Source organism: Oncorhynchus nerka, linkage group LG10, assembly GCF_034236695.1.
Source record: "Oncorhynchus nerka isolate Pitt River linkage group LG10, Oner_Uvic_2.0, whole genome shotgun sequence".
In the NCBI taxonomy this organism is placed as follows: Eukaryota; Metazoa; Chordata; class Actinopteri; order Salmoniformes; family Salmonidae; genus Oncorhynchus; species Oncorhynchus nerka.
In genome coordinates, this window is record NC_088405.1 from 73,553,935 (window position 1) to 73,579,417 (window position 25,483).

At 41.5% G+C, this 25,483-nt stretch overlaps 3 protein-coding genes across 4 annotated transcripts; 1 reads left to right on the forward strand and 2 right to left on the reverse strand.

Annotated features, from left to right (window-relative positions):
• Positions 1–514: 514 nt before the first annotated feature.
• LOC115135985 (nonsense-mediated mRNA decay factor SMG8-like) lies at positions 515–8,953 on the reverse strand. Its single transcript, XM_029671268.2, is given in 5 exon segments — positions 515–1,013; positions 1,299–2,198; positions 7,083–7,228; positions 7,405–7,626; positions 7,629–8,953. Coding segments are annotated over 5 exon segments (2,775 nt in total). The 5' UTR covers positions 8,920–8,953; the 3' UTR covers positions 515–797.
• Positions 8,954–9,109: 156 nt separating this feature from the next.
• Positions 9,110–14,042, reverse strand: LOC115135986 (proline-rich protein 11-like). 2 transcript variants are annotated; one of them, XM_029671270.2, is made up of 10 exons: positions 13,895–14,042; positions 12,986–13,104; positions 12,658–12,772; positions 11,469–11,591; positions 11,144–11,380; positions 10,947–11,045; positions 10,650–10,768; positions 10,314–10,373; positions 10,098–10,194; positions 9,110–9,984 (listed from the first exon to the last, which is right to left on the reverse strand). In XM_029671270.2, exons 1-10 carry the CDS (start codon positions 13,907–13,909, stop codon positions 9,916–9,918), a joined length of 1,053 nt encoding a protein of 350 aa, XP_029527130.1. In that variant the 5' UTR covers positions 13,910–14,042; the 3' UTR covers positions 9,110–9,915. The 2 variants fall into 2 exon arrangements, with proteins under 2 accessions (XP_029527130.1, XP_029527129.1); XM_029671269.2 differs by having other exon boundaries at positions 11,144–11,383.
• A 2,475-nt stretch (positions 14,043–16,517) lies between these two features.
• tmem120aa (transmembrane protein 120Aa) lies at positions 16,518–23,597 on the forward strand. The gene is made up of 12 exons (XM_029671271.1): positions 16,518–16,694; positions 18,677–18,795; positions 18,959–19,075; positions 19,316–19,375; positions 19,525–19,620; positions 20,047–20,136; positions 20,636–20,701; positions 21,001–21,062; positions 21,299–21,391; positions 22,693–22,757; positions 22,884–22,952; positions 23,098–23,597. The coding sequence occupies exons 1-12, from the start codon at positions 16,617–16,619 to the stop codon at positions 23,209–23,211; spliced, it is 1,029 nt and encodes a 342-aa protein (XP_029527131.1). The 5' UTR covers positions 16,518–16,616; the 3' UTR covers positions 23,212–23,597.
• The last annotated feature ends 1,886 nt before the right edge of the window (positions 23,598–25,483 follow it).

Genomic DNA, 25,483 nt, shown 5'->3' on the forward strand with positions numbered 1-25,483 from the left:
TCTGACCACTTTTTTATAGACTGAGTCAACAGTGCTTCCTGCTTTAATTTTTAGCTTGTAAGTAGGAATCAGGAGGATAGAGTTATGGTCAGATTTGCCAAATGGAGGGCGAGCTTTGTAGAGGAGAGTGGAGTAAAGGTGGTCTAGAATTTCTCTCTCTCTCTGGTTGCACATTTAACATGTGGATAGAAATTTGGTGAAACGGATTTAAGTTTCCCTGCATTAAAGTCCCCGGCTACTAGGAGCGCCGCCTCTGGGTGAGCGCTTTCTTGGTTAAAGCTCTTTTAAATGCTGTCTTAGTGCCAGCCTCAGTCTCGTGGTATGTAAACAGCTACGAAAAATACAGATAAACTCTCTAGGTAGATAGTGTGGTCTATAGCTTATCATGATCTACTCTACCTGAGGCGAACAATGGTTGTCTGAATAATGATCATACTAGAGTCAAACTCAAAATAAGCCTCTGGATGGATTGAGTGTGCACAATAACAGTGAATAAAGCCAACAGACAAGGATCATCCATAAGATGCCATTTATTCTCTTCTCAATAGATATGAGATCAATATCTTCAATTTGAATATATCCCAGTGGAAATGCAGTTGTGCGCAGACCAACACTTTTATTTTATGAGATTGCCATTCATAATAAACTAATCCAGCCCAATTCCATTTAACTCAAAATAATTTGTTAGGGGATAAAACAACACCAGGCAAGAGGTCACGGTCCAACCAACAGTCATTTTTACAATAACCTTGCAAGTAAGTGAGAGCCACTTTGCGGTGCAATGTTATGAGTGGGGGTTACTGTGGTGGAAGGGGGCTGGCAGTGTTGGCACGCAAGATGCCTCTGAGGACCTTGTAGTTGGCCAGGGGCTGATTGTCTTTAGGTGGGTAACATGGGCCACGGTCTGTGACGTAGGAGTAAGGGAAACGTAGGACCCACAGGCCATCAGGGGGCAGCGCCAGCTCCGTCTGCTCTGGATGGAACACTGAACAGGGTGGAGAGCCCAGTTGGACCTAAGAAGAAAAAGGGGCAGTGTTTTACAGTCAACATTAAAGCATTACATCTCAATCAACAAAGGGACTATTTGCAAAAAAATAATAATAATCTCCAGTCGACACAGCCTGTCACAACTCAAAATGAGTCCAGTTCTAAATGCATTGAGAGTTTAGCAAAACTGGTGTTTCTTCACCAGGAAAACACGAGAAGTGAGGAATTTACTTATAGATGAGGAAAACATGAGAATAATTCACTTGTGACAAACACCAGTTGACAGGTAAATGAAGGCCAGGCAAGTGTACCTGTGGGTTAAGTGTTATCTCCAGGTGGGCGTCAGGTACAACAATGTAGAGACGCGCCAGCTGGGCATAGTTGGGTTTCAGGCCGCGCCCCTGGGCTGGAGAAGGGATGTACAGGGGCATGTCTGTGTTCAGGGCCCTGGTGGCCGGCTCTTTTGCCCCTCCAGGACCCAGCACCTTCACCACTTTATCAGGCCCTGAGCTAAGGAAACGCCGACCCCTACTGTCCTCGTACTCAAAGCCCACGAAGGCCCGGGCCACGTCATCTCGCCTGCGTCCCCTACCAAGGCCCCCTGTGCTCCCCCGCTTTCCCACTAGGGCTTTGTTGGGGGCCGGCCAGGAAGAGGGTCCCCCATCCAGGGGCTCAGTTAGGCCCACTTCATCTTCAGAGCGGGAGCGAATCACTACGTCCCAGGGCAGGAGAAAGGAGGAGCCAGGCAGGAAGCCTGGCTGCTCCAGGCCAGTGTGGGGGTTGTAGGCCTTGGCGGGGCCCAGCTTGACCAGCGACCAGCTAGAGAACTTGGGCAGCAGGCCTTTGGGGCAGCCTGAGTGGAGCATGCCTGGGAGGTACTCCACGGTGGAGGCCTGGCGGTCTACCAGGCCGGGCCTCTTCTCCTGGCCCTCGCCTCCCACTCCGTCTCCATAGGGCCCCAGGCTGTCAGTGGACTGACCCAGGCTGAGGGCCAGGCTGAGGCTGGTGCTCTCCCCAGGGGTGTGGGATGCTGGTATACTCTCCTTCAGCTTCTCCACCTCTGATGGCTCTGACCCTGACGACAGGACTGGGGCTGCCACCTCAGGGGACCTGGGTGCTTCTTCGCAGGCTGGGGCTGGATCTGGGGTGCTCGGCTGGAAAACAGGAAAGTCGATCCTCTCCAGCATCCCGCAGCATTTCTCTTCAAGCATCTACAGGGCAACAGGGTGAGATAAAGTGAAAAGACTGAGGTACAGTTGGGGGTTATGCTGGTGTCCTCTGCAACAACCTGGTCTCAGAGCATTTTGTATTATTCCGTACGTAAATCGGCGACACTCCATTTAGTATGAATTGTTACGTTTCGTATGGTATGTATTAGAGGTCGACCGATTAATCGGAATGGCCGATTAATTAGGGCCGATTTCACGTTTTCATAATCGGAAATCGGTATTTTTGGACGCCGATTTAGGCAAACTTTTTTTTTTTACACCTTTAACTAGGCAAGTCAGTTAAGAACATATTCTTATTTTCAATGACGGCCTAGGTACAGTGTGTTAACTGCCTTGTTCAGGGGCAGAACGACAGCTTTTTATCTGGTCAGCTCTGGGATTCAATCTTGCAACCTTACAGTTAACTAGTCCAATGCTCTAACCACCTGCCCCTCATTGCACTCCACGAGGAGCCTGCCTGTTACGCGAATGCAGTAAGAAGCAAAGGTAAGTTGCAAGCTAGAATTAAACTTATCTTATAAAAAAAATCAACCACAATCACTAGTTAACTACACATGGTTGATGATATTACTAGTTTATCTAGGGTGTCCTGCGTTGCATATAAAATCGATGCGGTGAGCATTCGTGAAAAAGAACTGTCGTCGCTCCAACGTGTACCTAACCATAAACGTTAATGCCTTTCTTAAAATCAATCCACATTAGTATACATTTCTAAACCTGCATATTTAGCCAAAAGAAATCCAGGTTAGCAGGCAATATTAGCCAGGTGAAATTGTGTCACTTCTCTGCGTTCATTGCCTGTATTGCTCGTATTTCTGTGTGTTATTATGTTATAATTAAGTATATGATTTGATAGAGCAGTCTGACTGAGCAATGGTAGGCACCAGCAGGCTCGTAAACATTCATTCAAACAGCACTTTCGTGCGTTTTGCCAGCAGCTCTTCGCAATGCTTCAAGCATTGAGCTGTTTATGACTTCAAGCCTATCAACTCCCGAGATTAGGCTGGTGTAACCGATGTGAAATGCCTAGCTAGTTAGCGGGGTGTGTGCTAATAGCGTTTCAAATGTCACTCGCTCTGAGACTTGGAGTAGTTGCTGCTTCGAGGGTGGCTGTTGTCGATGTGTTCCTGGTTCGAGCCCAGGTAGGGGCAAGGAGAGGGACGGAAGCTATACTGTTACAGTGGCAATACTAAAGTGCCTATAAGAACATCCAATAGTCAAAGGTATATGAAATACAAATCGTATAGAGAGAAATAGTCCTATAATTCCTATAATAACTACAACCTAAAACTTCTTACCTGGGAATATTGAAGACTCATGTTAAAAGGAACCACCAGCTTTCATATGTTCTCATGTTCTGAGCAAGGAACTTAAACGTTAGCTTTCTTACATGGAACATATTGCACTTTTACTTTCTCCCCCAACACTTTTTTTTTGCAGTATTTAAACCAAATTGAACAGGTTTCATTATTTATTTGAGGCTAAATTGATTTGATTGATGTATTATATTAAGGTAAAATAAGTGTTCATTCAGTATTGTTGTAATTGTCATTATAAAAAAAATATATATATATTTTATTATTACATTTTTTTTATTTATTTTTTTAAATCGGCCGATTAAATCAGCATTTTTTGGTCCTCCGATAATCGGTATTGGTGTTGAAAAATCATAATCGGTCGACCTCTAGTATGTACTAATTTGTGGATGTCCAGCGCTCATTTCTTATGATACAAATAACAATTAATATTATATGTAAAAAAATTGCAAAATGTACAATATGTTACGAATTTGAAAAACATGTTAGGAATTCTAGCTAGGTGGCTAACGTTAGCTAGGCTAGGGTTAAGGGTTAGTTAACACGCTAAGTAGGTGTCAAGTAGTTGAAAAGTTGGTAATTAGCTAAAATAATAGCGTAGTAGAATGAGATTCGAACTCACAACCTTTGGTTTGCTAGACATTCGCGTTATAGGTACACCCATTACCAACCACCTTACTTTCATTTTTGCCTTAAGTAACCAGCCTCTGGGTGGCGCAATGGTCTAAGGCACTGTGCCACCAGAGATTCTGAGTTCGAGCCCAGGCTCTGTCGCGACCGGGAGGCGCACAATTGGCCCAGCGTCGTCCAGGTTAGCCAGGAGGGACATCCTAGTCTCATCGCACAGTAGTGACTCCTGTGGCGGGCCGGGCGCAGTGCACGCTGACCAGGTCGCTAGGTGTACGGTGTTTCCTCCGACACATTGGTGCAGCTTGGTTGGGTTGTGTTTCGGAGGACGCATGGCTCTCGACCTTCGCCTCGCGCGAGTCCATATGGGAGTTGCAGCAATGAGACAAGACAGGAGCTACTACCAATTGGACACCACAAAATTGGGGAGAAAAAAAAAAAAAAACAATCTGGCTCATGTAACCATATCATATCCCGGTCTTATATTTAGTATGTTACGTCTAGTCCATGAGACCAGGCTGTCTGCAGAGATCTGTTGGTGGATATAGTACTTTAGTATTCTGAAGCACAAAACACGACATAATACAGAACAGCAATAGACAAGAACAGCTCAAGGACTGAACTACACACATTTAAAATAATAAAACAGTTACACACATTGCTGACACAACAGTACATACACATACGGTGCATTCAGAAAGTATTCAGACCCCTTCACCTTTTCCACATTTTGTTACGTTATATATGATTATATATATTTTTCCCCCTCAATCTACACACAACACCCCATAATGACAAAGCAAACTTTTTTTTTTGTGCAAATATATTAAATATAAAAAACAGAAATACCTTATTTACGTAAGTATTCAGACCCTTTGCTATGAGACTCGAAATTGAGCTGAGCTGCATCATGTTTCCATTGATCATCCTTGAGATGTTTCTACAACTTGGAGTCCACCGGTGGTAAATTCAATTGATTGGACAGGATTTGGAAAGGCACACACCTGTCTCCAGGTGACAGTGCATGTCAAGGCAAAAACCAAGCCATGAGGTTTAACGAATTGTCCGTAGAGCTCCGAGACAGGATTGTGTCCAGGCACAGATCTGGGGAAGGGTACCAACAAATTCTGCAGCATTGAAGGTCCAAGAAGTTTGGAACCACCCAAACTCTTCCTAGAGCTGGCTGTCCGGCCAAACTGAGCAATCGGGGACGAAGGTGACCAAGAATCTTGGTTTCATCAGACCAGAGAATCTTCTTTCTCATGGTCTGATTCCTTTTGCTGCCTTTTGGCAAACTCCAAGTGGGCTGTCATGTGCCTTTTACTGAGGAGTGGTTTCCGTCTGGCCACGCTACCATAAAGGCCTAATTGGTGAAGTGCTGTAAAGATGGTTGTCCTTCTGGAAGGTTCTCCCATCTCCACAGAGGAACTCTGGAGCTCTGTCAGAGTGACCATCGGGTTCTTGGTCACCTCCCTGACCAATTGCTCAGTTTGGCCGGGCGGCCTGCTCTAGGAAGAATCTTGGTGGTTCCAAACTTCTACCATTTAAGAATGATAAAGGCCACTGTGTTCTTGGGGACCTTCAATGCTGCAGAAATGTTTTGATACCCTTCCCAAGATATGTGCCTTGACAAACCTGTCTTGCAGGTCTACGGACAATTCCTTCGACCTCATGGCTTGGTTTTTGCTCTGATATGCACTGCCAACTGTGAGACCTTATATAGACAGCCTTTCCAAATAATGTCCAACAAATGTAATTTACCACAGATGGACTGCAATCAAGTTGTAAAAACATCAAGGATGATCAATGGAAATAGGATGCACCCGAGCTCAATTTCGAGTCTCATAGCAAAGGGTCTGAATACCTGTGGTGGTTTTTTATACATTTGCCGAAATTTCTAAAAACCTGTTTTCACTTTGTCATCATGGGGTATGTGTGTGTAGATTGTTGAGAGGAAAAAAATAATTGATCCATTTTAGAATAGGGCTGTAACATAACAAACCGTGGAAAACGGGGTCTGAATACTTTCCGAATGCACTGTATGTCCAATGTCCAGACTTTTCCTTCCATCCAGGTCCAAGGACAAACACTCTTCATGGGCTCAGATTCAAGTTAAACAGGAGTGACAATATAGTCCCCCAACATTGTCAGTAGCTTTCCATCTAAAATGTCAATACCAAGTGGTTTCTCATTACTGATGGACAACAATACTTTCCCCACCTCTCCCACACTATATTTACAGAATTCTAAATTACAATGCTTTCCTTTAAATATTAGGTATTTTATGCATGAATATGATGTCTCACAGTTTGTTGTTGGCATTTCATGCCTGAGTTTGCCCACTTTGGCAATGAAAGTCATTAAAATAATTGCCAATATCAAAAGGTTTTGTGATGACTGAGCCTTCTGTTTCAATAAAATGTGGAGTTGAATGTCTTTCTGTCCATAATTTAATTTAATGTACTCCAAAAGCTTTTTTCCATCATACTTTATATTATTTGTCTTCGTTTTGTAGTTATTTTTGTTCAGTCACAATTTCTCAATTTACAGTAAGTTTGCCAATCAGATGTGCAGCTAGACTTATTAGCCACTCCTTTTGCTTCATCGCTCTCAAACATACAGTTTTCCAATTCCTCATCAATTCTAACAGTCAGTTTCTTAATAGGGCCAGGCTTATCAATAACTGGAAGAAACAATGTCATAAATGCATCAAGTGCAGCGTCTGGATGCTCCACGTTACACACATCAGACAAACTTTTGTTAAACATATGAATCACTACTAAATGTGTTATATGATCTGACACTATTTTAGGTCCAGCCTTTGGCTTTTCTGTATATGGCCACTTTATTATGTTCACCAAATCCAATGGCTGTGGATACCGCTTTAGAACAAAGTTCTGCATAAACAATGATAGATACTAACTTGGTAGAAGTCATAGTTGGCAGCTTGGATGGCAAAGGGGTCCTCACGAGGGGCTTGCTTCCGGCCACAGTTACACGAGCCAGTGGAACGCCCCCTGCTGTTGTGGTTGAGGATGGGCGGGTTGTGGTCCATCTCTTGCTTCTCACCTGCGGATACAGTAACATAGAAGACAGTTGTTAGCCATAACAATGTAGTTCAAAATTGATATTCTGAGATACACCGATTACCAACTATGTTGATACCTGTTATGATACCTATGCGTTTTAAATATGGAAAATACTATAATTTCTCATTTTCTGTATGGTAGTGATTGAGGCTTTACCTGGCCGAGGCAGCAGGTGAAACTTGTGCACACAGTGTTGGTCCGTCAGACTGCGCTCTTCACATAGCTGATGCCCATTACTCCAGAACTTGTAGCAGTCCTCATGCAACTGCAAGGCATAGCGCTGAAAAGCTACGCCACGTGCATGCTGACTATAGACCCGAAGTGCTTGTGTCAGTTGGTTTTTGTGCACCGTGGTGGTATAGTTATGGGGAAGGTTGACTGGTAGGTGCTATGTGCCAGCGGCAGGGCTTTCTGACAGCGGTTCTCAGAGAACTTGGCATCCGTGTCCAGGAAACCCTCCAACACTTTAAGCTGACTCTGCACTTTTACGGATAGCTCAGCACTTTCCTCATCTGTGTTGGCTATCATAACCTGATGCAGCCTGTAGGCCACTTGGGCCCACTTGGAGTAAGTTGGAAGCTCAAAATGGGAAGGCTGTGGATTGCGACCGACGCTGTCGTCAAAGCCTTTCTTGGTCAACACCAGCGCAACATGCTGCCAAAGGAACTCCTTCAGACTACAGTCCACTAGTTGCCCCCCTGAGAGGCTGCTGCTTTCTACATTGAAGGATGGATGTCTAGCAGAGTGACGCATTTGTTGATAGCGCCTGGGTCCAGATACTGAGGTGTTGGTGTCATTTTCCCGCAGGGCGCAGTTGGAGCGCAGCTGCCCCAGCACGGCTGCCACTGGGTCCTCCTCTGGCCCTGGCACCACATACACAAATGCCTGGTTAGCAGGGACAGTGAACAAGCAATTACTGCTCTGGTTGGTGAGGACCCGACTTTTCCGGAAAATGCGATATATCTGGTCCTCCAATGCATGCTGTAGGCGTCTTCGTGGAGAGTGTTTCTTGGGCTTGTCAGCATTTCCCACAGAAGGATCTGAACCATTTCCACCACAGCTTCTCAGGGTTCCATTCATCTGGAATACAAATAGGAGGCGTGGGGGACAGGGGCGGCAGTTCACCTTCCATTCTTTGGATATGTTGGAATCCTTAATGGCAGCACGTAGTAGTGGCAGAGTTTTCTGACGAAGTGCATCCACAGCACGGAACAATCTGTCATAGGTGACATCAAAGCAGCATGTAGGATGGACCAGTAGCAGGACATGGCACAAGGAGAAGAGATAGAGCAATGCTAAACAATGCTGTTTATCCGCCCCTTTCCACGATTCATGCGCATCGGAGTGTCCGATGCCCGCACTCAAAGACTCACACGCCCGCAAAAGCTGTCGGTTGTCACAAACTGAAGTAAGCACCAGATACAATACGCGGTTTTCTTGGCTGTAGTATGCCTGAATCAAGCCTCCACTGTTCTTGTCAGTCTCATCCAGTCGGAAGAGATCATAGATGTGCTTGTCCGCGAGCGTGTTGATTAGAAACTCTTTTGGCGATCCGGGTTGCATCGCAGTCTTACCGAATAAACCAAGTACACAGAGACCGTCATCTTTGTACAATGGATCCTCTATTACTTCTGATTCTAGAAGCACTCCCAAACTCATGGGCAACGCCATTTCTTCCGGCCAAATCAATGTGGGGAAGATAAATATATGCGCACAAGGCCACTTTCCGTGGACACAAGTAAAATGTTCCGTGTAGAAACAAGGGACATTTGTGTTCCCGCAACCAAAACAGGTATGGTCTTTTATGGATACCGAAATTGTGTAAAAAAATTGTGTTTTATAATAACACTTAAAACATGTCTAGGAATTCACAAATGTAATTTTATTCTTATAAGCACAATATTGGTAAAAATACATTCTTAAATAAAAACTTTAAAAATGTAACAGATTTTATTTGGTTACAGTAGCAAATTAAAAATATCATGCAATATAAGATTTGAGAAAAAAGCTATATAAACAAAGATCAAAACACAATAGCTCACAAACATATCAGATACATTTACTTCCTCATAAAAATGACTACTAACTGAACCCACATTAAAAACATGTGATGCATCTCACACAGTTCAAGTAACTCGTCACAGATTGTATTTCCTCAACATGTACAGAGTATCTCAACTACTGCCTTTTAAATCTCAGTATGGCTCACTTAATATCACTGTTCCAAGAAGCATGAGGCTTTAAGGCAGTGTTGGGAATAACCAATCCTATGCCTGATACAGAGGGGCAGTCAAGGCAAGTCCTCATCTGTCATTCAATGAATTAACAGGACTGTTCTGTAAAAGCAGCTTTCACAGAAAATGCTTGCTTTCAGAATTTATGTTCATTTTAAAAGTGGTTCAAGACAAAACAGTGTTTCCTCTTCTCATCCTCAATCTCCCTAGCACTTAATAAACCATTCAGCAATGGAAAGCATTATGTAACCCATCCAGCAAAGGAAAGGAGTAACCCATTCAGCAGTGGAAATCAGAATGCGCTAGTAAATGTGCATTGCGCCAATAGTTACATCCATAGCTTGCATACCATCCGCATACAACAGAGCAGCTGCTTTTCACTGTTACATTTCAACTCGTCTGGATCGACATTGTGTATTTATCAACAAATGTCTCAGTTTTGATTATCAAAGCTTCCATTGCAATTCTTTGCCTTTGGAGACGGTCCTCGTGATAAGGCACTCTGAGGGAATAAAGAAAACAAAAGTAGTGAAAAAGGGGATACACCTTTATAACCATACATTCATGCACATGGGCTCTAAAGTTGTGGTGCTCCGAGTGGAGTGAGTGACCTACCTGGAACTTGCGTTGCAGAGCCTGAGTCATGATGGGGGTGAGGCCAGTGCCTGCCTCCATATTCTCCTTGTCAAACAAAGGAGTACCACCAGGACTCCTAAAGAATAGAGAGAAAAAGTCAGACTGAGCTCTCACTTGATTATAGTCCTTTGACTTCCTGTTTTCAGGTAACACAAGAACCCCAGAATAAAGCACTTGAGGGTTGAAACACATTACCTATTGATTTGAACTCTCTTCAGCTGTGTACGCAGACTCATGGGGTTTTTAGAAGGTGTTCTAGAGTGGGAAATAACATTTGATCATCTCCACAGTAGGACAACACAAATCCAAGAAAGAAAACAATTATTTCAAAAGCGATTATTTTAATTCTCATCCAGGTGTGCAGGCATTTGTTCCAGGCCTGATAAACATGATTCAAATTATTATCAGTATTGGCCTTGAACAAAAGCCTGCACAACATGTGGTGGATCCCCAGGACCATGATGGAGGACACTGATAATCTTCTGGTCACAAAACAATGGCAGCAGATGAAGAAATAGGGGATAGGTTTACCTGCCAGCGCTAAGGCATTTGGGGAGCTTAGGGAGCAGTTGGCAGTGGGATCGTTTCAGACGGACATTCTGCAGGTCCGCCACAGTGACCAGAGGGGCACGTATTTTCTCTGGAGTCCTCTGAAATAGAGACAGACCCATTGTAATACAATGGCCTTGTTGCACACGTTTATGCTGGAAATGCAAGAGAAGCAGGCACAATACTGCATGCTATGTGGGAGTGTCCTGTGGCTCTTACATTTTGGACAGGTGGAAGGCGCTCATTACTTTGAGTAGGCTAAGGATATGCCTTGCTTACCTTTGATTTCACACTGCTGACAATGACCTTTCTCAGTTTAACAGTCTGTAAATCCCTGAGGGTCACAGCCACCAGTATGTCCTGCTTCTCCTTGGAGCTCTAAGTGACAGACAGAGGTCACATCATAGGAGATATGAGACTGAAATCGATCTATGACCACCAAATTAAAAATAATGAACGGTGAGTTAAGTTCTTACCTGTTGAGCATTGGAGGCCACTCTTTTTTTAGGGACGTAGGGTTGCAGAAAAGTGGTAGATGGGGGAGGAGGAGGTGGTGGTGGAGGTGGTGGTGGAGCTGGGACTGGTGGTGTGAGAGCAGGGAGAGGGTCTACACTGGACCCACAGCCCAACGGAAGAGGGGGAGTAGTAGGGAACATTGGACGGACTAAACCACCAGCCACAGTCCCATGGCAGTGGCATGCAGTGCTACCCCCCTGCTGAAATAAGACAGGCTTTAGTGACATGTGGCTGTTTGTCACATCATAAGGTACATTCAGTTGAGTGTAATTGTTGGTGTCTCACCTGAAGAGCAGAATGCAAGGCATCCATCTCCCTCTGCAGCTCAGCCATTTGATTCTGGAGGGTCTCTAATTGTTTGGCATACCCCCGCCAGAAGAAAAATGTTTTCAAGAATCCAGAAAATGACTGCAATAGATAGATGGAAGTAGAAATTGGTTCTGTAGCAAGGTTTCCATCCAATGGCGAAGGTGCATAAAGAGGGCAGCCCCCATGTACTCACCATAAATGCCTTGTTTGCTAATATCGCCGTACATTTCTCTCCGTTACAATGACGTAATATCTGAATTCCTCCATCTTTATTGGTAACAGATTTTCATGCAAATATTCTAAAATATGCATAAAGAAAATATGTGCATTTTCCCAGCAGTGTAGTTTCTCCACCAAACTGACTTTGTAGATAAAAATCAGTGAGTGATGACACAGTGCCCACAAAAATAACTGTTTCACTTAAGATTTCATGTACCGAATAAAAATCGAAAGTTCAATGCGTTTCTTTTGCATTTTCAACTCTACAGATAGTTGTGTTAAATAGCAAACGTGCTTACTCTGGTCTTGGCATGTGCACTCTAGCGCTCTAGCTGTGCGGGTATGATGAGATTATTATGGATAAGAGTAAGAATATATTTTTATTTGTCAAACGGCAGTCAAGCATCGATCATCATGTCACCAGAATAGGATCCTCGATATTTATTGGAAAGGAGAATCAAGATCACTGCACTTTCACCACCCTGTGAAGTTCATCATACATTATTTCATCTATAGCCTAATAAACTGCATAGTTTCCCCAAGTCATAGTGGGAGGATCACATACCATATCATCACGTGACTCAAAGTTGACTAACTTGGAGTCGTGATATGATGCACATAAAAAACGCTTCCGCCGCAATTTCTCACATAATTAATTTTACAAACACTAAAGATCCCACCATGTCGAACGAGCAAATGATTGAGCGGGATATATACAATTTTACCACAACTTCCTGTTTCCATCACAGCTGTTGTGGTTGAATTTTTATTTTATTTTTTTACACAGTATGACTTTACTCGCATAAAAACTGTGGATGGAAATGTGGTTAGTGTCACTGACATATAGAGTGAATCATATAGGTAAGTGCTTGGGAATGAAATCTAACATAACATTTCCCTCTACCAAAACAGCCCTGTTACAAACAGCCATACTGTAGAAACCTACCTGGCTCAGGCAGTTCCTCCAGATTTGGCATACCCTGCCAAAAGCCAGCAGCAACCCTCTGACACCTAGCAAAGGAACTGGACTGGTTTGGGTGATTGGGTCACCATTTCCAAGTCTAAAAATACACACAGAATGATAACTGTTAAGAGAGTTGAGGAAAGCGTTGTCCTCCCTCCTGTGCACGATCATTCAGCCATCCATGTTGACATTGTAGGCAACAATAGAAGGACAACTGTCAGTAGTCTAGACTAATAAGGGTTGCAAGTCAACAACAACTCTACTGTATGGACTAAAATGTTGCAGTGATGACAGCCATAGATTGACTCACTGTGTGATTACAGGTGTGACGATGGGCTTAGGTGTTTCTTGAAGTCTTTTACTCATAACAGCCCAGCGTCTGCTGCTGGCCCTCTTCTTCCTGCGTTGCAGGAAGGCTTTGCTTGGTCCCTAAATGCACAGTGAAGAGAGTCAGATTCAGTTACATTTCAAAATATGTATGGGTTAATAGACAAGTTAGTTATTTACACACCAGTAATGGTAATTGGGCAATATCCAATTTGACAAATTAGCCAACCATGTTTTCTATTGGCAGCCCATAGCATAGGTCAGTGGTATCAAATATGGCCTGCGAGAGGGTTATAATAATAACTAAAAAGGGGGGGGGGGGTGAATATACCTTCAAATGACTAAAACCAAATCGCAACTGTGTAGACTATAAAATTACAAAATCACCAAAATGAAAGCTAGACAGTCAGGGAAACATCGGAAGAGGACATTTTTTTTGCAAATGTTGGGGGTGAGGAAAAAGGACCAATTTTCGTTGAAAACCGAATGCGGCCCCCGGGCAAAATGAATTTAACACCCCTGGCCTAGGTCCAATCATTTAATATCTTGATTACCATTGTCATTGTAGCTAGCTAAATGACAATTAACGTAACAACAAACAGGCTGGACTTCCTGCTTTTCATACCTAGCTAGCTACGGTCTACAAACTGTTTTAAAGAATGTATATAAATTGCCAACGCAAAACGTTACTGCTTCAATAGCCAAGCGAATGCACGAACAAGATTTTTTTTTTTTTTTTTTTTCTTTTGCAACACAGCATGCTAGCTACCTAACACCGGCCGACCATAGACGTTAACACACATCTGTATTCGTGGCGCTAGTTTCGTTCAGCTTTCTCTGTTTTTTAACCTATTCATGCAAGTTAGTGAAACTTATAACTGACGTTACATACCCATGATCCAGCCATAAAAACGTATTCAAACTAGCTAGAGGATAAAAAATATAAAAAAACGGATATTTGTACAATGTTTGCTTTGCTCAACAAGGATTTTCAAAATGTACAACTAGTCGCTTCAACAAATCAAGAAACGTATTGCACACAGCTGGATGAAGACTTACGTGGATAGGCTACTGAATACAGAAGTAGATAGAATGACCAATCACAAATGACTACTATCCAGCCAAACGCAATGCACGTTATTGTGTTACCTAGCAACAAAACCTAAACAAACCTGTGTAATTTTTTCTACATTTTGTGTGGTTAGTTCAGAAATGTATTAGAAATGTTGTAGCTAACTAGCTAAGTGCCCTTGGTTATATTGTTCCTGAAACAAGGTAGCTAGTATTTGAAGCATGATGTTAGCAAGCTAACGTTAGCTAACTAGCTAGGGTAGTAGTCCAATGCGGGGTTTTGAAAATACTTACTTTTTATTTTCAGGTTTTCAGGCTTCCTATAATGGCTGGAACAACCTTTTGCGATGTAAAGTAAACACTTTAAACAATGCTACTTAATATAATGTTTACATACCCTACATTATTTATCTCATATGTATACGTATATACTGTACTCTATATCAACTACTGCATCTTTATGTAATACATGTATCACTAGCCACTTTAAACTATGCCACTTTGTTTACATACTCATCTCATATGTATATACTGTACTCGATACCATCTACTGCATCTTGCCTATGCCGCTCTGTACCATCACTCATTCATATATCTTTATGTACATATTCTTTATCCCCCTACACTTGTGTGTATAAGGTAGTAGTTTTGGAATTGTTAGCTAGATTACTCGTTGGTTATTACTGCATTGTCGGAACTAGAAGCACAAGCATTTCGCTACACTCGCATCAACATCTGCTAACCATGTGTATGTGACAAATACAATTTGATTTTAAATTTGATTTGATTTGATATTGATGACACACACATTCACATGCTTTCACACATGCTGCTACTCTCTGTTTATTATCTATGCATAATCACTTTACCCCAACCTACATGTACATATTACCTCAACTAACTCGTAAGCTGCTGCATTTAGTAAGTGACACATTTTTCTGTTATTCTTGCCACACCATTATGATATTGATGGCAATTTTCTCACTGCAGGAGGCCTGGGCCTGAGCTTGTCCTGCAATGTAAAACCAACATGAGGCCAAACTGAGGGTTTGTACAACAGCTGTCCGACTGGGAGCTGCACACTAACTAGACGGTAGACGAATGACTGATATTGCAGTGCCCTGTTATTAAGATGGACAGTAGCTCATTTGAATTAGTCCAGACCTTAATGGCACCAGAGCCCTGTAATTCACTGGAACACTATTTACCCAATGAACATTTTTAAAAGTACATGGATATTGTCATGAAGTTCCCTTCCTCCTTTATATTGACCTTCTTGGGTGGTTGATGACATTTGTATGTAATGAGCACCAATTTCTCACAAATATTTAAAGTATGGTCATAGTACACATACACAGACACATAAGTATGTGAGAACCAGCTTGCAAGTATTGCTTGTCAGGCCATAGGCTTGCTGATCATCAGTTCATTGTAAGATATTCACTTTCCATATGTAATGCAATATTATTATTTCTGAAGACCCAGGCATTGGTGCATCTAAAACAACTTATGCACATTGATACATTTGTCCTGCTGATATTCTGGAATCATAGTAATACATTTGTCCTGCTGATATTCTGGAATCATAGGTCCTGAGAATTTCATAGGAATGCTGAATGGCAACTTGTCAGGATTATGTAATCAATGTAATGATAAGGTCCAGTGGCACACCCAGTGGTGTAAAGTACTTAAGTAAAAATACTTTAAAGTACTACTAAAGTTGTTTTGGGGGATATCTTTACTTTACGTTACTATTTATATTTTTGACAACTTTTACTTTACTACATTCCTAAATTAAATAATGTACTTTTTACTCCATACATTTTCCTTGACACCCAAAAGTACTCCTTACATTTTGAATGCTTAGCAGGACAGGAATATGGTCCAATTCACCCCCTTATCAAGATAACATTCCTGGTCATCCCTACTGCCTCTGATCTGGCAGACTCACTAAACACAAATTATTATTTTGAAAATTATGTTGGAGTGTGCCTCTGGCAATCCATTCATTAAAAAAACAAGACAATCGTGTCGGGTGGTTTGCTTAATATAAGGAATTATGTATACTTTTACTTTAGATACTTAAGTATATTTTAGCAATTACATTTACTTTCGTATATTTAAAACCAAATACTTTGAATTTTACTCAAGTAGTATTTTACTGGGTGAATTTCACTTTTACTTGAGTTCTTTTATATTAATGTGTCTTACTTTTACTTAAATTTGACAATTGGGTACTTTTTCCGCCACTGAGGACACCATGATCTTGCGCAGAAAATACATTTACATTTACATTTAAGTAATTTAGCAGACGCTCTTATCCAGAGCGACTTACAAATACGCTAATAACAGTCACCCAATCAGCTGTTCTATTGTTCGAAAGCGTTCATTGGCTCAGGCGTGGGCGTTGAAAACTTCAAGAAATGAATCGGGACACCTCATTGGATAAACAGTTGGATGAGGTGTCCTCGAAGTGATAGGTCTTACAACTGTTGCACAGCTGACATTTCTTGTGTTCTTGCCTTTGCCCACATAGGAATAAAATGTTATTCAACCAAACTAGTTTGGCTGATTGCTTACAGGAGTGGGAGGGTCTGGAAAAGGACTTTCAACGGGTCCAGGTAAGGGGCATGTTTTAGAAAAGTATATTTCCTACAAACTTGCTGACTTCAAGTTATCGGTTCGCCAATTCGCTTACAGCCAGTCGCCCATAAACGAGCTAATCCGCACAATGTGTGTTTACGACAGCTAGCTAGGTAGGTAACGTTGGCAGCAAATGCTCGCCAATCCAGAAACATGTACTTGTAGGCTAGCTAGCTGTGATTGCACATTTTACAATCCTGAACTGACTAACGTTAGCGAGTTACTTGAAATAGTAATCTAACGAAATGTCATGGGAATTATTAATGGCATTGGGTCTTCATAAACAAGCTGTCCACACTCAGTTTGCCACTGCTCTGGCAAACCGTCAACCTAGCTGGCTAGCTAGCACACCCAAGAAAGAATGCAAGAATGAAGGTTCTTCAGTCGGATAATTGTATGGACCACTCCAGACCAAAAACTTGTTGAAAGCCACTGCAGCAGAAATCTGTTTGAACGCTGTTTTGATCATCTGATTTCATTTTTTAGGATATGTATTTTCTTTTATTAAATCAAAACTGGCACACAGGTTCTTATCACAGGATTACAGCAGTAGTTGGACAGCATAACAATGTCGTAAACAGTTTAAATTGTACCTTGACATATAATTATTAATTTCCCAAAATACATTCAACAATCATACCACAGTACAATACTAAATTGAATACATGTAATATATCATACTTTATACTCTGTGTGGTTCGAGGCCTGAATGCTGATTGGCGGACAGCTTTGGTATATCAGACCGTGTACCACGGATATGACAAAACATTTATTTTTACCGCTTTAATTACGTTGGTAACCAGATTATAATAGCAGTAAGGCACCTCGGGGGTTTGTGGTATATGGCCAATATACTACGGCTAAGGGCTGTGTCCAGCCACTCCGCGTTGTGTCATGCTTAAGATCAACCTTTAGCTGTGGTATATTGGCCATATACCACACTTCCTTGGTCCTTCTTGCTTAAATATATCATATTAAATTCCACTATGATATCAAACACGTTCTGTATACAACCTGGTGATATTAGGCTGCTTCCAGAGTAACTGATTTCTACCTACAAAAGCTATCGCTATGAAATATATTTGGAACTAATTAACATTTCTAATAGAACTTATTACTGTAAATTGACATGAAAACTCTTGAGAAGTTATAACATTGGAGGACATACCGATCAGTTGCTATCACTTTTCTTCTTCTTTTTTAAAGGCCCAGTGCGGTCAATGTGATTTTCCTCTGTTTTATATATTTCCACTATGAGGTTGGAATAATACTGTGAAATTACAACAATGCTCTTTTAGTGTAAGAGCTGTTTGAAAAGACCGCTTAAAATGTTAGCCTGTTGTGGTGGGAGGAAGTTTTGGCCTGCCAGGTGACATCACCAGGTGGTAAATTAGTTATAGACCAAGAGTTCCAAACCTCTTTGTCAATAAAAGTTTTCTGTTTTCTCCTCCATACTCAGATGACTCCCAGACAGTCCAAGCAAAATTCTTGCTAGAGAAATTGCTCTTTGCTAAGAAGCTACTTTTGTTTTCTTTTTGACCATTTTAATTAAAAACAATCACAGTAAGGTACTTAATTGTTATCCCAAAAGTTGTTGATATTGAGATAAAAACGGCTGCATTGGAAGCCTCACAAGCAAGCAGTACAACTAGACCAACATTTTGAAATTGATTTCCATAATTTCCAAAGTGTGAGAGCTAGGCCACATCCGGTTAAGTCTGTACAAATGTCAAGGTAGATTGTAACACTTAGCCTAAACAAAATGAATTGGCTCAGCACAAGAAAGCTTTAATACAGCTCTTATGGTCATTCTTAGGTTACGTGCAATGACAATAAGTGTCAGTGAAATATCCCATCATATCTAGTGCAACCTCATTGCTGAGTGACTGAGATGATACAGTGTGCTGCATATGCACCATAGAGATGCAAAATTGTTCTTACCATCTCTATTTTCCTCTAGGAGACTCACCGTCTGTATAAACAGAAGCTTGAGGAGGTCTCCAAGCTACAAGACAGCTGTTCCAATGCCATAGCACGACAGAGGAAGAAATTAAAAGAGCTCACAGTGTCGCTGGAAGAGTGAGTATGAAGCACAGTTGATGTAATAGGACACATGGAACCTCACATTTTTCAATTATCTAGTAATCACAGTGTAATAGACCTCACTGTAGTCATAATTCTCATTATTCTATTGGTCCGCATTGTACTTATTACTAAATCATGTTGTCCTTTTCCTCTTTAGATGCAAAGAAACACCGAGTCCAGAGGAAATGAATGCAATAAATGGGATCCAGGAATCTATCAAGGACAGACCAAATGTTTTCTTTGAAATGGAGTCTTTCCTGCCAAAGAAGAATGGGTAAAACAAATATAGGCGTCTTTTGCATAGCAGTAGCTTCTCGCAGGCTACCGTCTCGGTGTTAAGCTATCTACTACAACACGCCTTAAGCACATAGTGTGTAGTCCAAACTGTCAGTGTAAAACAGTTTAGCTTGATACGGGTTGGCTCTCTACTAGACAACGTGAGTTTGGCTCTCTATTAGAGAAGATTTGTAGACAATTATTTTCTTGATAAAATTCTCTCCCCTTTGCTGTACAGGTTATACCTCAGTCTCGTTCTTGGGAACGTGAATGTAACATTGCTCAACAAACACTCCAAGTAAGAGCTTTTCAGTAATTTAACAAATGTATTGCTATGTAATAATGAAGTCATAACATGACAATGAGAACTCATACTCAAACTGAACTCAAACTGCTTGCCTCTTGGTGAACATAACAGATGTTTTTTCTCTGTTCTCTCGCAACAAGATTTGCCTACAAAGATGAATATGAGAAATTCAAATTGGTCCTCACCGTCCTACTCCTCGTCTTCTCATTCACATGTCGCTTTCTATTTAGTTACAGGTGAGTAACCTCTCATATACCATTTTATTGACAATCCATATTTATTTAGAATTTTTATTTTACCTTTATTTAACTAGGCAAGTCAGTTAAGAACAAATTCTTATTTTCAATGACGGCCTAGGAACAGTGGGTTAACTGCATTGTTCAGGGGAAGAACGACAGATTTGTACCTTGTCAGCTCGGGGATTCGATCTTGCAACCTTTCAGTTACTAGTCCAACACTCTAACCACTAGGCTACGATAAAATTAGCAACTCATTAAAGACATTCCACTATTGTATGTATTATTAGCTGTAATATATTGTTATTATGCAGTAATACCTATAAATTACATTTGCTCCTGTTTGTCCTTGACTCTGAACTCTGTGAACTTAACTGGGAACTTGGTGAACTAGTGTTTGTGGTTGTGTCTGTCTTTGTTTGGCAGAGCCTTAGACGCTCTCTTCAACTTCCTGCTGGTGTGGTACTACTGCACACTGACCATTCGGGAGAGTATCCTCATTAGCAATGGCTCCAGGTCAGTAGTCAGCATTTCATACTGCTGGTGTGTGTTTGCATTCAGCTGAAGACACTGCACCACTGTGTGTTTGCGCTACAACAGTGGTCCAATGAAACAGCACCCTGTTTGTGTCAGCCTCATTACATGGAGGCATGTTGATGCTGCTTTGTCCCCTCAGCATATGCCATCTCTTGTGTGAAACATAAGGATACTTTGCCTGCACTATAGATTGACTTCTATACGATACTATTTTTCTTTGTCGTCTTCCGTATACCTACCTGCACAGTGTGTGATGTAAAAATCCTCAAAATTCAATTTTATTAGGATTTTTATGCTGTGAGGCTTTTTACATCACACACTGCAGTCCTGAATTGGTACTAACTACTGTACTTTGATGTACAATCCTGCATGTATAATACACAAAGATTTATATCTCATATGTACTGTCCATTCTAGCTATTTATTCGCTGTGGCCTGTACATAGATCTTGGTGTGACTTGTTTGTTTGTTCTTTCAGGATCAAGGGTTGGTGGGTGTTTCATCACTATGTGTTCTGCTTCCTGTCTGGAGTGATGCTGACTTGGTAAGTGTTCCCCAATGTTCTACATCTGCAATATGATATCACTCTAACTATGGCTGGGCGTGTGATCAAATTAAGCACGAGGGAGACACTAAACACTGCAGCCCCAGAGGCCTGGAGTTTTAGAAAGTTACCATGTTACCATTTTTATTACCATATTTATGAGTGCACAAGACAAGAAGAACAGATTAGGTAGCTTGTTGACCTTTAACCCAAATGCATTTTATTTATTCTTTACCTCTGATTGGCTAGAATGGAATTTGTACCATAGTACTTATCTAACTGCCCTGTCCGTCCTACAGGCCGGAAGGCATACTCTACCAGATGTTCAGGAATCAGTTTCTCACCTACTGCTTGTACCAAAGTAAGACACAACTGTAATATCTTTAAGTGCGAGATAGAATGACTATGGAGTAAATCACATACAGTTGTTTTTAATATGAAGCTATCATTATTGAAAACAAATGGCACCATTCAACTTTTGAATAGGCATTTCAATTCATTCACCTTTGAAATGGGATTGACCTGAAACCTGGGACGAAATAGAACAGTGTCAATATTAATACAGTACACTTCTGTTGTGTTGTCTGTGCAAAATAGGTTTTGTCCAGTTTCTCCAGTACTACTACCAGAGTGGCTGTCTGTACAGACTTCGAGCCCTGGGAGAGAGTCACAACATGGACTTGACAGTTGGTGAGTGAGAAGTCACATATTGTTGTGTGTCATCATGACTACTCACTGATCACGTGTTTAAGAGTAACATGACCAAAATTACAAAAACGCATCCTCTTCCATCACTCCTCATTGACCTGATATCATCATCAACACATAGTGTAGTTTGCAGCTGTATCGTACATGTTTACTGGTATTGTATAGTACATGGTTATTATATGTGCATTCCATATACACTATATATACAAAAGTATGTGGACACCCCTTCAAATTAGTTTGACACCCGTTGCTGACAAGTGTATGCAATCTCCATAGCTAACATTGGCAGTAGAATGGCATTAATGAAGAGCTCAGTGAGTTTCAACGTGGCACCGTCGTAGAATACCACCTTTCCAACAAGTCAGTTCGTCAAATTTCTGCCCTGGTAGAGCTGCTCCGGTCAACTGTAAGTGCTGTTATTGTGATGTGGAAACGTCTAGGAGCAACAACAGGTCAGCCGTGAAGTGGTAGGCCACACAAGCTCACAGAACGGGATGCGAGTGGTGAAGCGCGTAGCGCGTAAAAAACGTCTGTTCTCGGTTACAACGCTACTTCCAAATTGCCTCTGGAAGCAACATCAGCACAAGAACTGTTCGTCTGGAGCTTCTTGAAATGGGTTTCCATGGCCAAGCAGCCGCACACAAGCCTAAGATCACCATGCACAATGCCAAGAGTCCGCTAGAGTGGTGTAAAGCTCACCGCCATTGGACACTGGATCCGTGGGAACCCAATGCATAGTGCCAACTGTAAAGTTTGGTGGAGGAGTAATAATGGTCCAGGGCTATTAGTTCCAGTGAGGGGAAGTCTTAAGACGACTGCATACAATGACAATCTAACTGATTCTGGGCTTCCAACTTTGTGGCAACAGTTTGGTGAAGGCCCTTTCCTGTTTCAGCATGACAATGCCCCCGTGGACAAAGCGAGGTCCATACAGAAATGGCTTGTCGAGATCAGTGTAGAAGAACTTGACTGGCCTGCACAGAGCCCTGACCTCAACCCTATCTAAGACCTTTGGAATGAATTGAAACAATGACTGCGAGCCAGGCCTAATCGGCCATCATCATTGCCCTACCTCACTAATCCTCTTATGTATGATTGGAAGCAATGTTTCAACATCTAGTGGAAAGCCTTCCAAGAAGAGTGGAGGCTGTTATAGCAGCAAAGGGGGACCACCTCCATATTAATGCCCATGATTTGGGAATGAGATGTTCAACGAGCAGGTGTCTACATACTTTGGTCATGTAGTGTATTTAGTGACATAAACAAACATTCCACCACCTCAGAGGGTTTCCAGTCGTGGATGTGGCGAGGCCTGACCTTCCTTCTGCCCTTCCTGTTCTTTGGTCATGTGAGTATCAGCAGGGGGGGGGGGTTATTGTAAGTACCAAAGTTATTTCTGGATATTGTTGTTTCTGCAGTTGTATGTATTGTTTTTAGAGAAAGAGTGACACCCCTATGTTCTGTGTGTTTGTAGTTCTGGCAGCTTTACAATGGCCTAACACTGTTCAGGATGGCCCAGCTCCCAGAGTGTAAAGAGTGGCAAGTCAGTGCATTTCACAGAGAAATTAATTAAACTTATATTAATATATGGCAAGCTCCTTTAGTTTTTTGTTTATTTTGTTGACTGTCAAATTTAAAGTGAACATTTGCAACAGTATTCCTAACCTGTCCTCCCTCCCCCCCTACAGGTCTTCATGTGTGGCTGCTCCTACCTTGTGTTGTTCATGGGGAACTTCTCCACCACACTTGGAGTAGTCTATCATAAGTACATCCACAACCAAGACAAGTCCAAGAGCCTATAAGACTTGAAGAGAAAGATAACTAGACATTATTATGAACCCAACGATTTATTCAAAAGAATATGTGCAAAAGGTGTTTTATACTAATATGCTTTTTATGTCTATTTTATGCGTTTGTCTTGTAAACGTTTACTTTTTTCTGTTGTACCATTTTATCTAATGTGTTTCGTTTTGAGTAAAAATGTTGAACCACATTGTTCTGTTTTTCTGAGAAATGCAGCTTGTCACTTTCAGCATCGTATGATTTAATTGTGTGTGAGATTACCTGAATAGGTTGGAGATATTATAGTGGAAGAGAATTACATGCCTTGCACTGACTGTCACTAAACTGTCTACATGTTCAGCTGTGTCAAAAGAGAGCTCACTGCAATAATAAGCCACTGACTGAGTCTGTGCTTTGTTCATTAAATGTCTCATCAGGAGACTATGCCATGTGTATTACCACTGATATGTTAGGGATATGTTGACATTTTTACTTTCTTCTTCTTGGCTGATACTATTTTGAAGATGGATAGTCTTCTCGATGGTTTGATAGGATGGTTGATATCAAAGTGAGTTCTATTTAATTCAATTATCGAACCTTTCAGGAACATGGCGTTATCACATTTCACTATAGCCCAAAGGCCAGCAGATGGCGATATCGAGTCGTTTCATCTTACCATCCAAAGGGAATGTGTGCAGCCGGCTATACATTCGTATCCCCTGTGGACTGGTTCGTACATCAAATATTCTTCATTCAGGCTGTGAAGGAGTCTGTTTTTCAACTTTAAATCGATTTAATGGCGAGAAGGCGGAAAAAATGAAAATATGCATACTTTCTTTATGAAGCCGTTACCACCGACCATGCTAGAGTGGCTAATGCTAGTCCCGGATGTTGCGTAACGCGTTCAGCCAATCAGGTTGTATCAGTACATTTTTTCATATTTGGTCTGATAGTTTCAAAATTACATGTATTATATTTGTTGCCATGAACTCATTTACAGAACATTATTCATAGTTTTAATAAGAAAGATTAAACATTTATGCAGTGTTGAAGTAAAAATTTGATTAAGAGTAAAATACATGTATTTTTCACCCCAGATGCAACATGCAATTAATGTAATGATAGTTTTGTTTAGAGGTTTATTAAATTATATGTTCATAAATTTGTGCAATCTTAAAAATGTAATTAATAGTCAAATAATATCAATAAAACAAATTGGATCTTATAAGGGAATTTTATCTGATAATGTGTAACAAAATGGAAGTCAACACACTTCAAACACATTTATTTTCTAAAGCCCTTTTGACATCAACAAGTGTTTTACAGATGTTCAGCCTAAAACACATAATGAATAGTGTGCATGTTTTAGGAATTCAATGTATGTGGGTGTAATGGTAAGGGGCATGGCAGTCGGACATCATTCTAGGGCACGCCAGGTAGTCAGCAGCATAGGATAGGTAGCAGGACCAGGTGGATTGGACACAGGCACAGCCAGGATCTTTGCGACGTCCCTACCCCATTAAAGTTTAAATAAAAAATGATTAAGGTAAGGTTAGAGAAGTCCCAAGGATCCTAGATAGCACTGACCGTGAAAAAAACAACTACTGCAACCTTATTGGCTGAACACATTACATAACATCCAGGACTAGCATTAGCCACATGGTGATGGAAAATAGTGTTTCATCCCTTACAAAAAAGATTTCCGTTTTGTAACTGCAGTCGACAATGGTATTTTAGACGCAGTTATTGCAGAATAACTGCAGTTATACTGCAAAATTACTACAGTAAAAAAAACGGTTATTTTGGACACAGTGTTTGCAGCATAATGCAGTTATTGTCACACTCTGACCATAGAGAGCCCTTGGATCTCTTTGGTGTTTAGGTCAGAGCGTGACTAGGGGGGTGTTCTAGTCATTCTATTTCTATGTTGGTGGGTTGTATGGTTCCCAATTAGAGGCAGCTGGTAATCGTTACCTCTAATTGGGGATCATATTTAGGAAGCCCTTTCTCCCACCTGCTTTGTGGGATATTGTGTTTGTTGCACCACTGATGTCATGTTTTTTGAGTTATTGGTTTTTTTTGTTTTAAGTTTTCACCATAATATAGATGTGGAACTCTACACACACTGCGCCTTGGTCCGTCCATTACAACAACCGTGACAGAATATCCCACCACGAAAGGACCAAGCAGCTTCCAACGGATGGAAAAGCGAGTTGGACCTGGGAAGAGATAATGGGAGGTTGCGAGACCCTTCCTTGGCGGGAGTCGCAAAGTAATTGGGAAGGACAGCGA

Bases quoted from the DNA above. Each gene is read 5' to 3' on its own strand.
- tmem120aa (XM_029671271.1), top strand. From the start codon at position 16,617: ATGTTATTCAACCAAACTAGTTTGGCTGATTGCTTACAGGAGTGGGAG. The intron at 19,076-19,315 runs GTAAAACAAATA...TTTGCTGTACAG, and splicing joins TTCCTGCCAAAGAAGAATGG to GTTATACCTCAGTCTCGTTC. The intron at 19,376-19,524 runs GTAAGAGCTTTT...TCTCGCAACAAG, and splicing joins TTGCTCAACAAACACTCCAA to ATTTGCCTACAAAGATGAAT.
- LOC115135986 (XM_029671269.2), bottom strand. The intron at 11,046-11,143 runs GTAAGAACTTAA...TCTGTCACTTAG, and splicing joins TGGCCTCCAATGCTCAACAG to AGCTCCAAGGAGAAGCAGGA. The intron at 10,374-10,649 runs GTAAACCTATCC...TTCCCACTCTAG, and splicing joins AAATGCCTTAGCGCTGGCAG to AACACCTTCTAAAAACCCCA.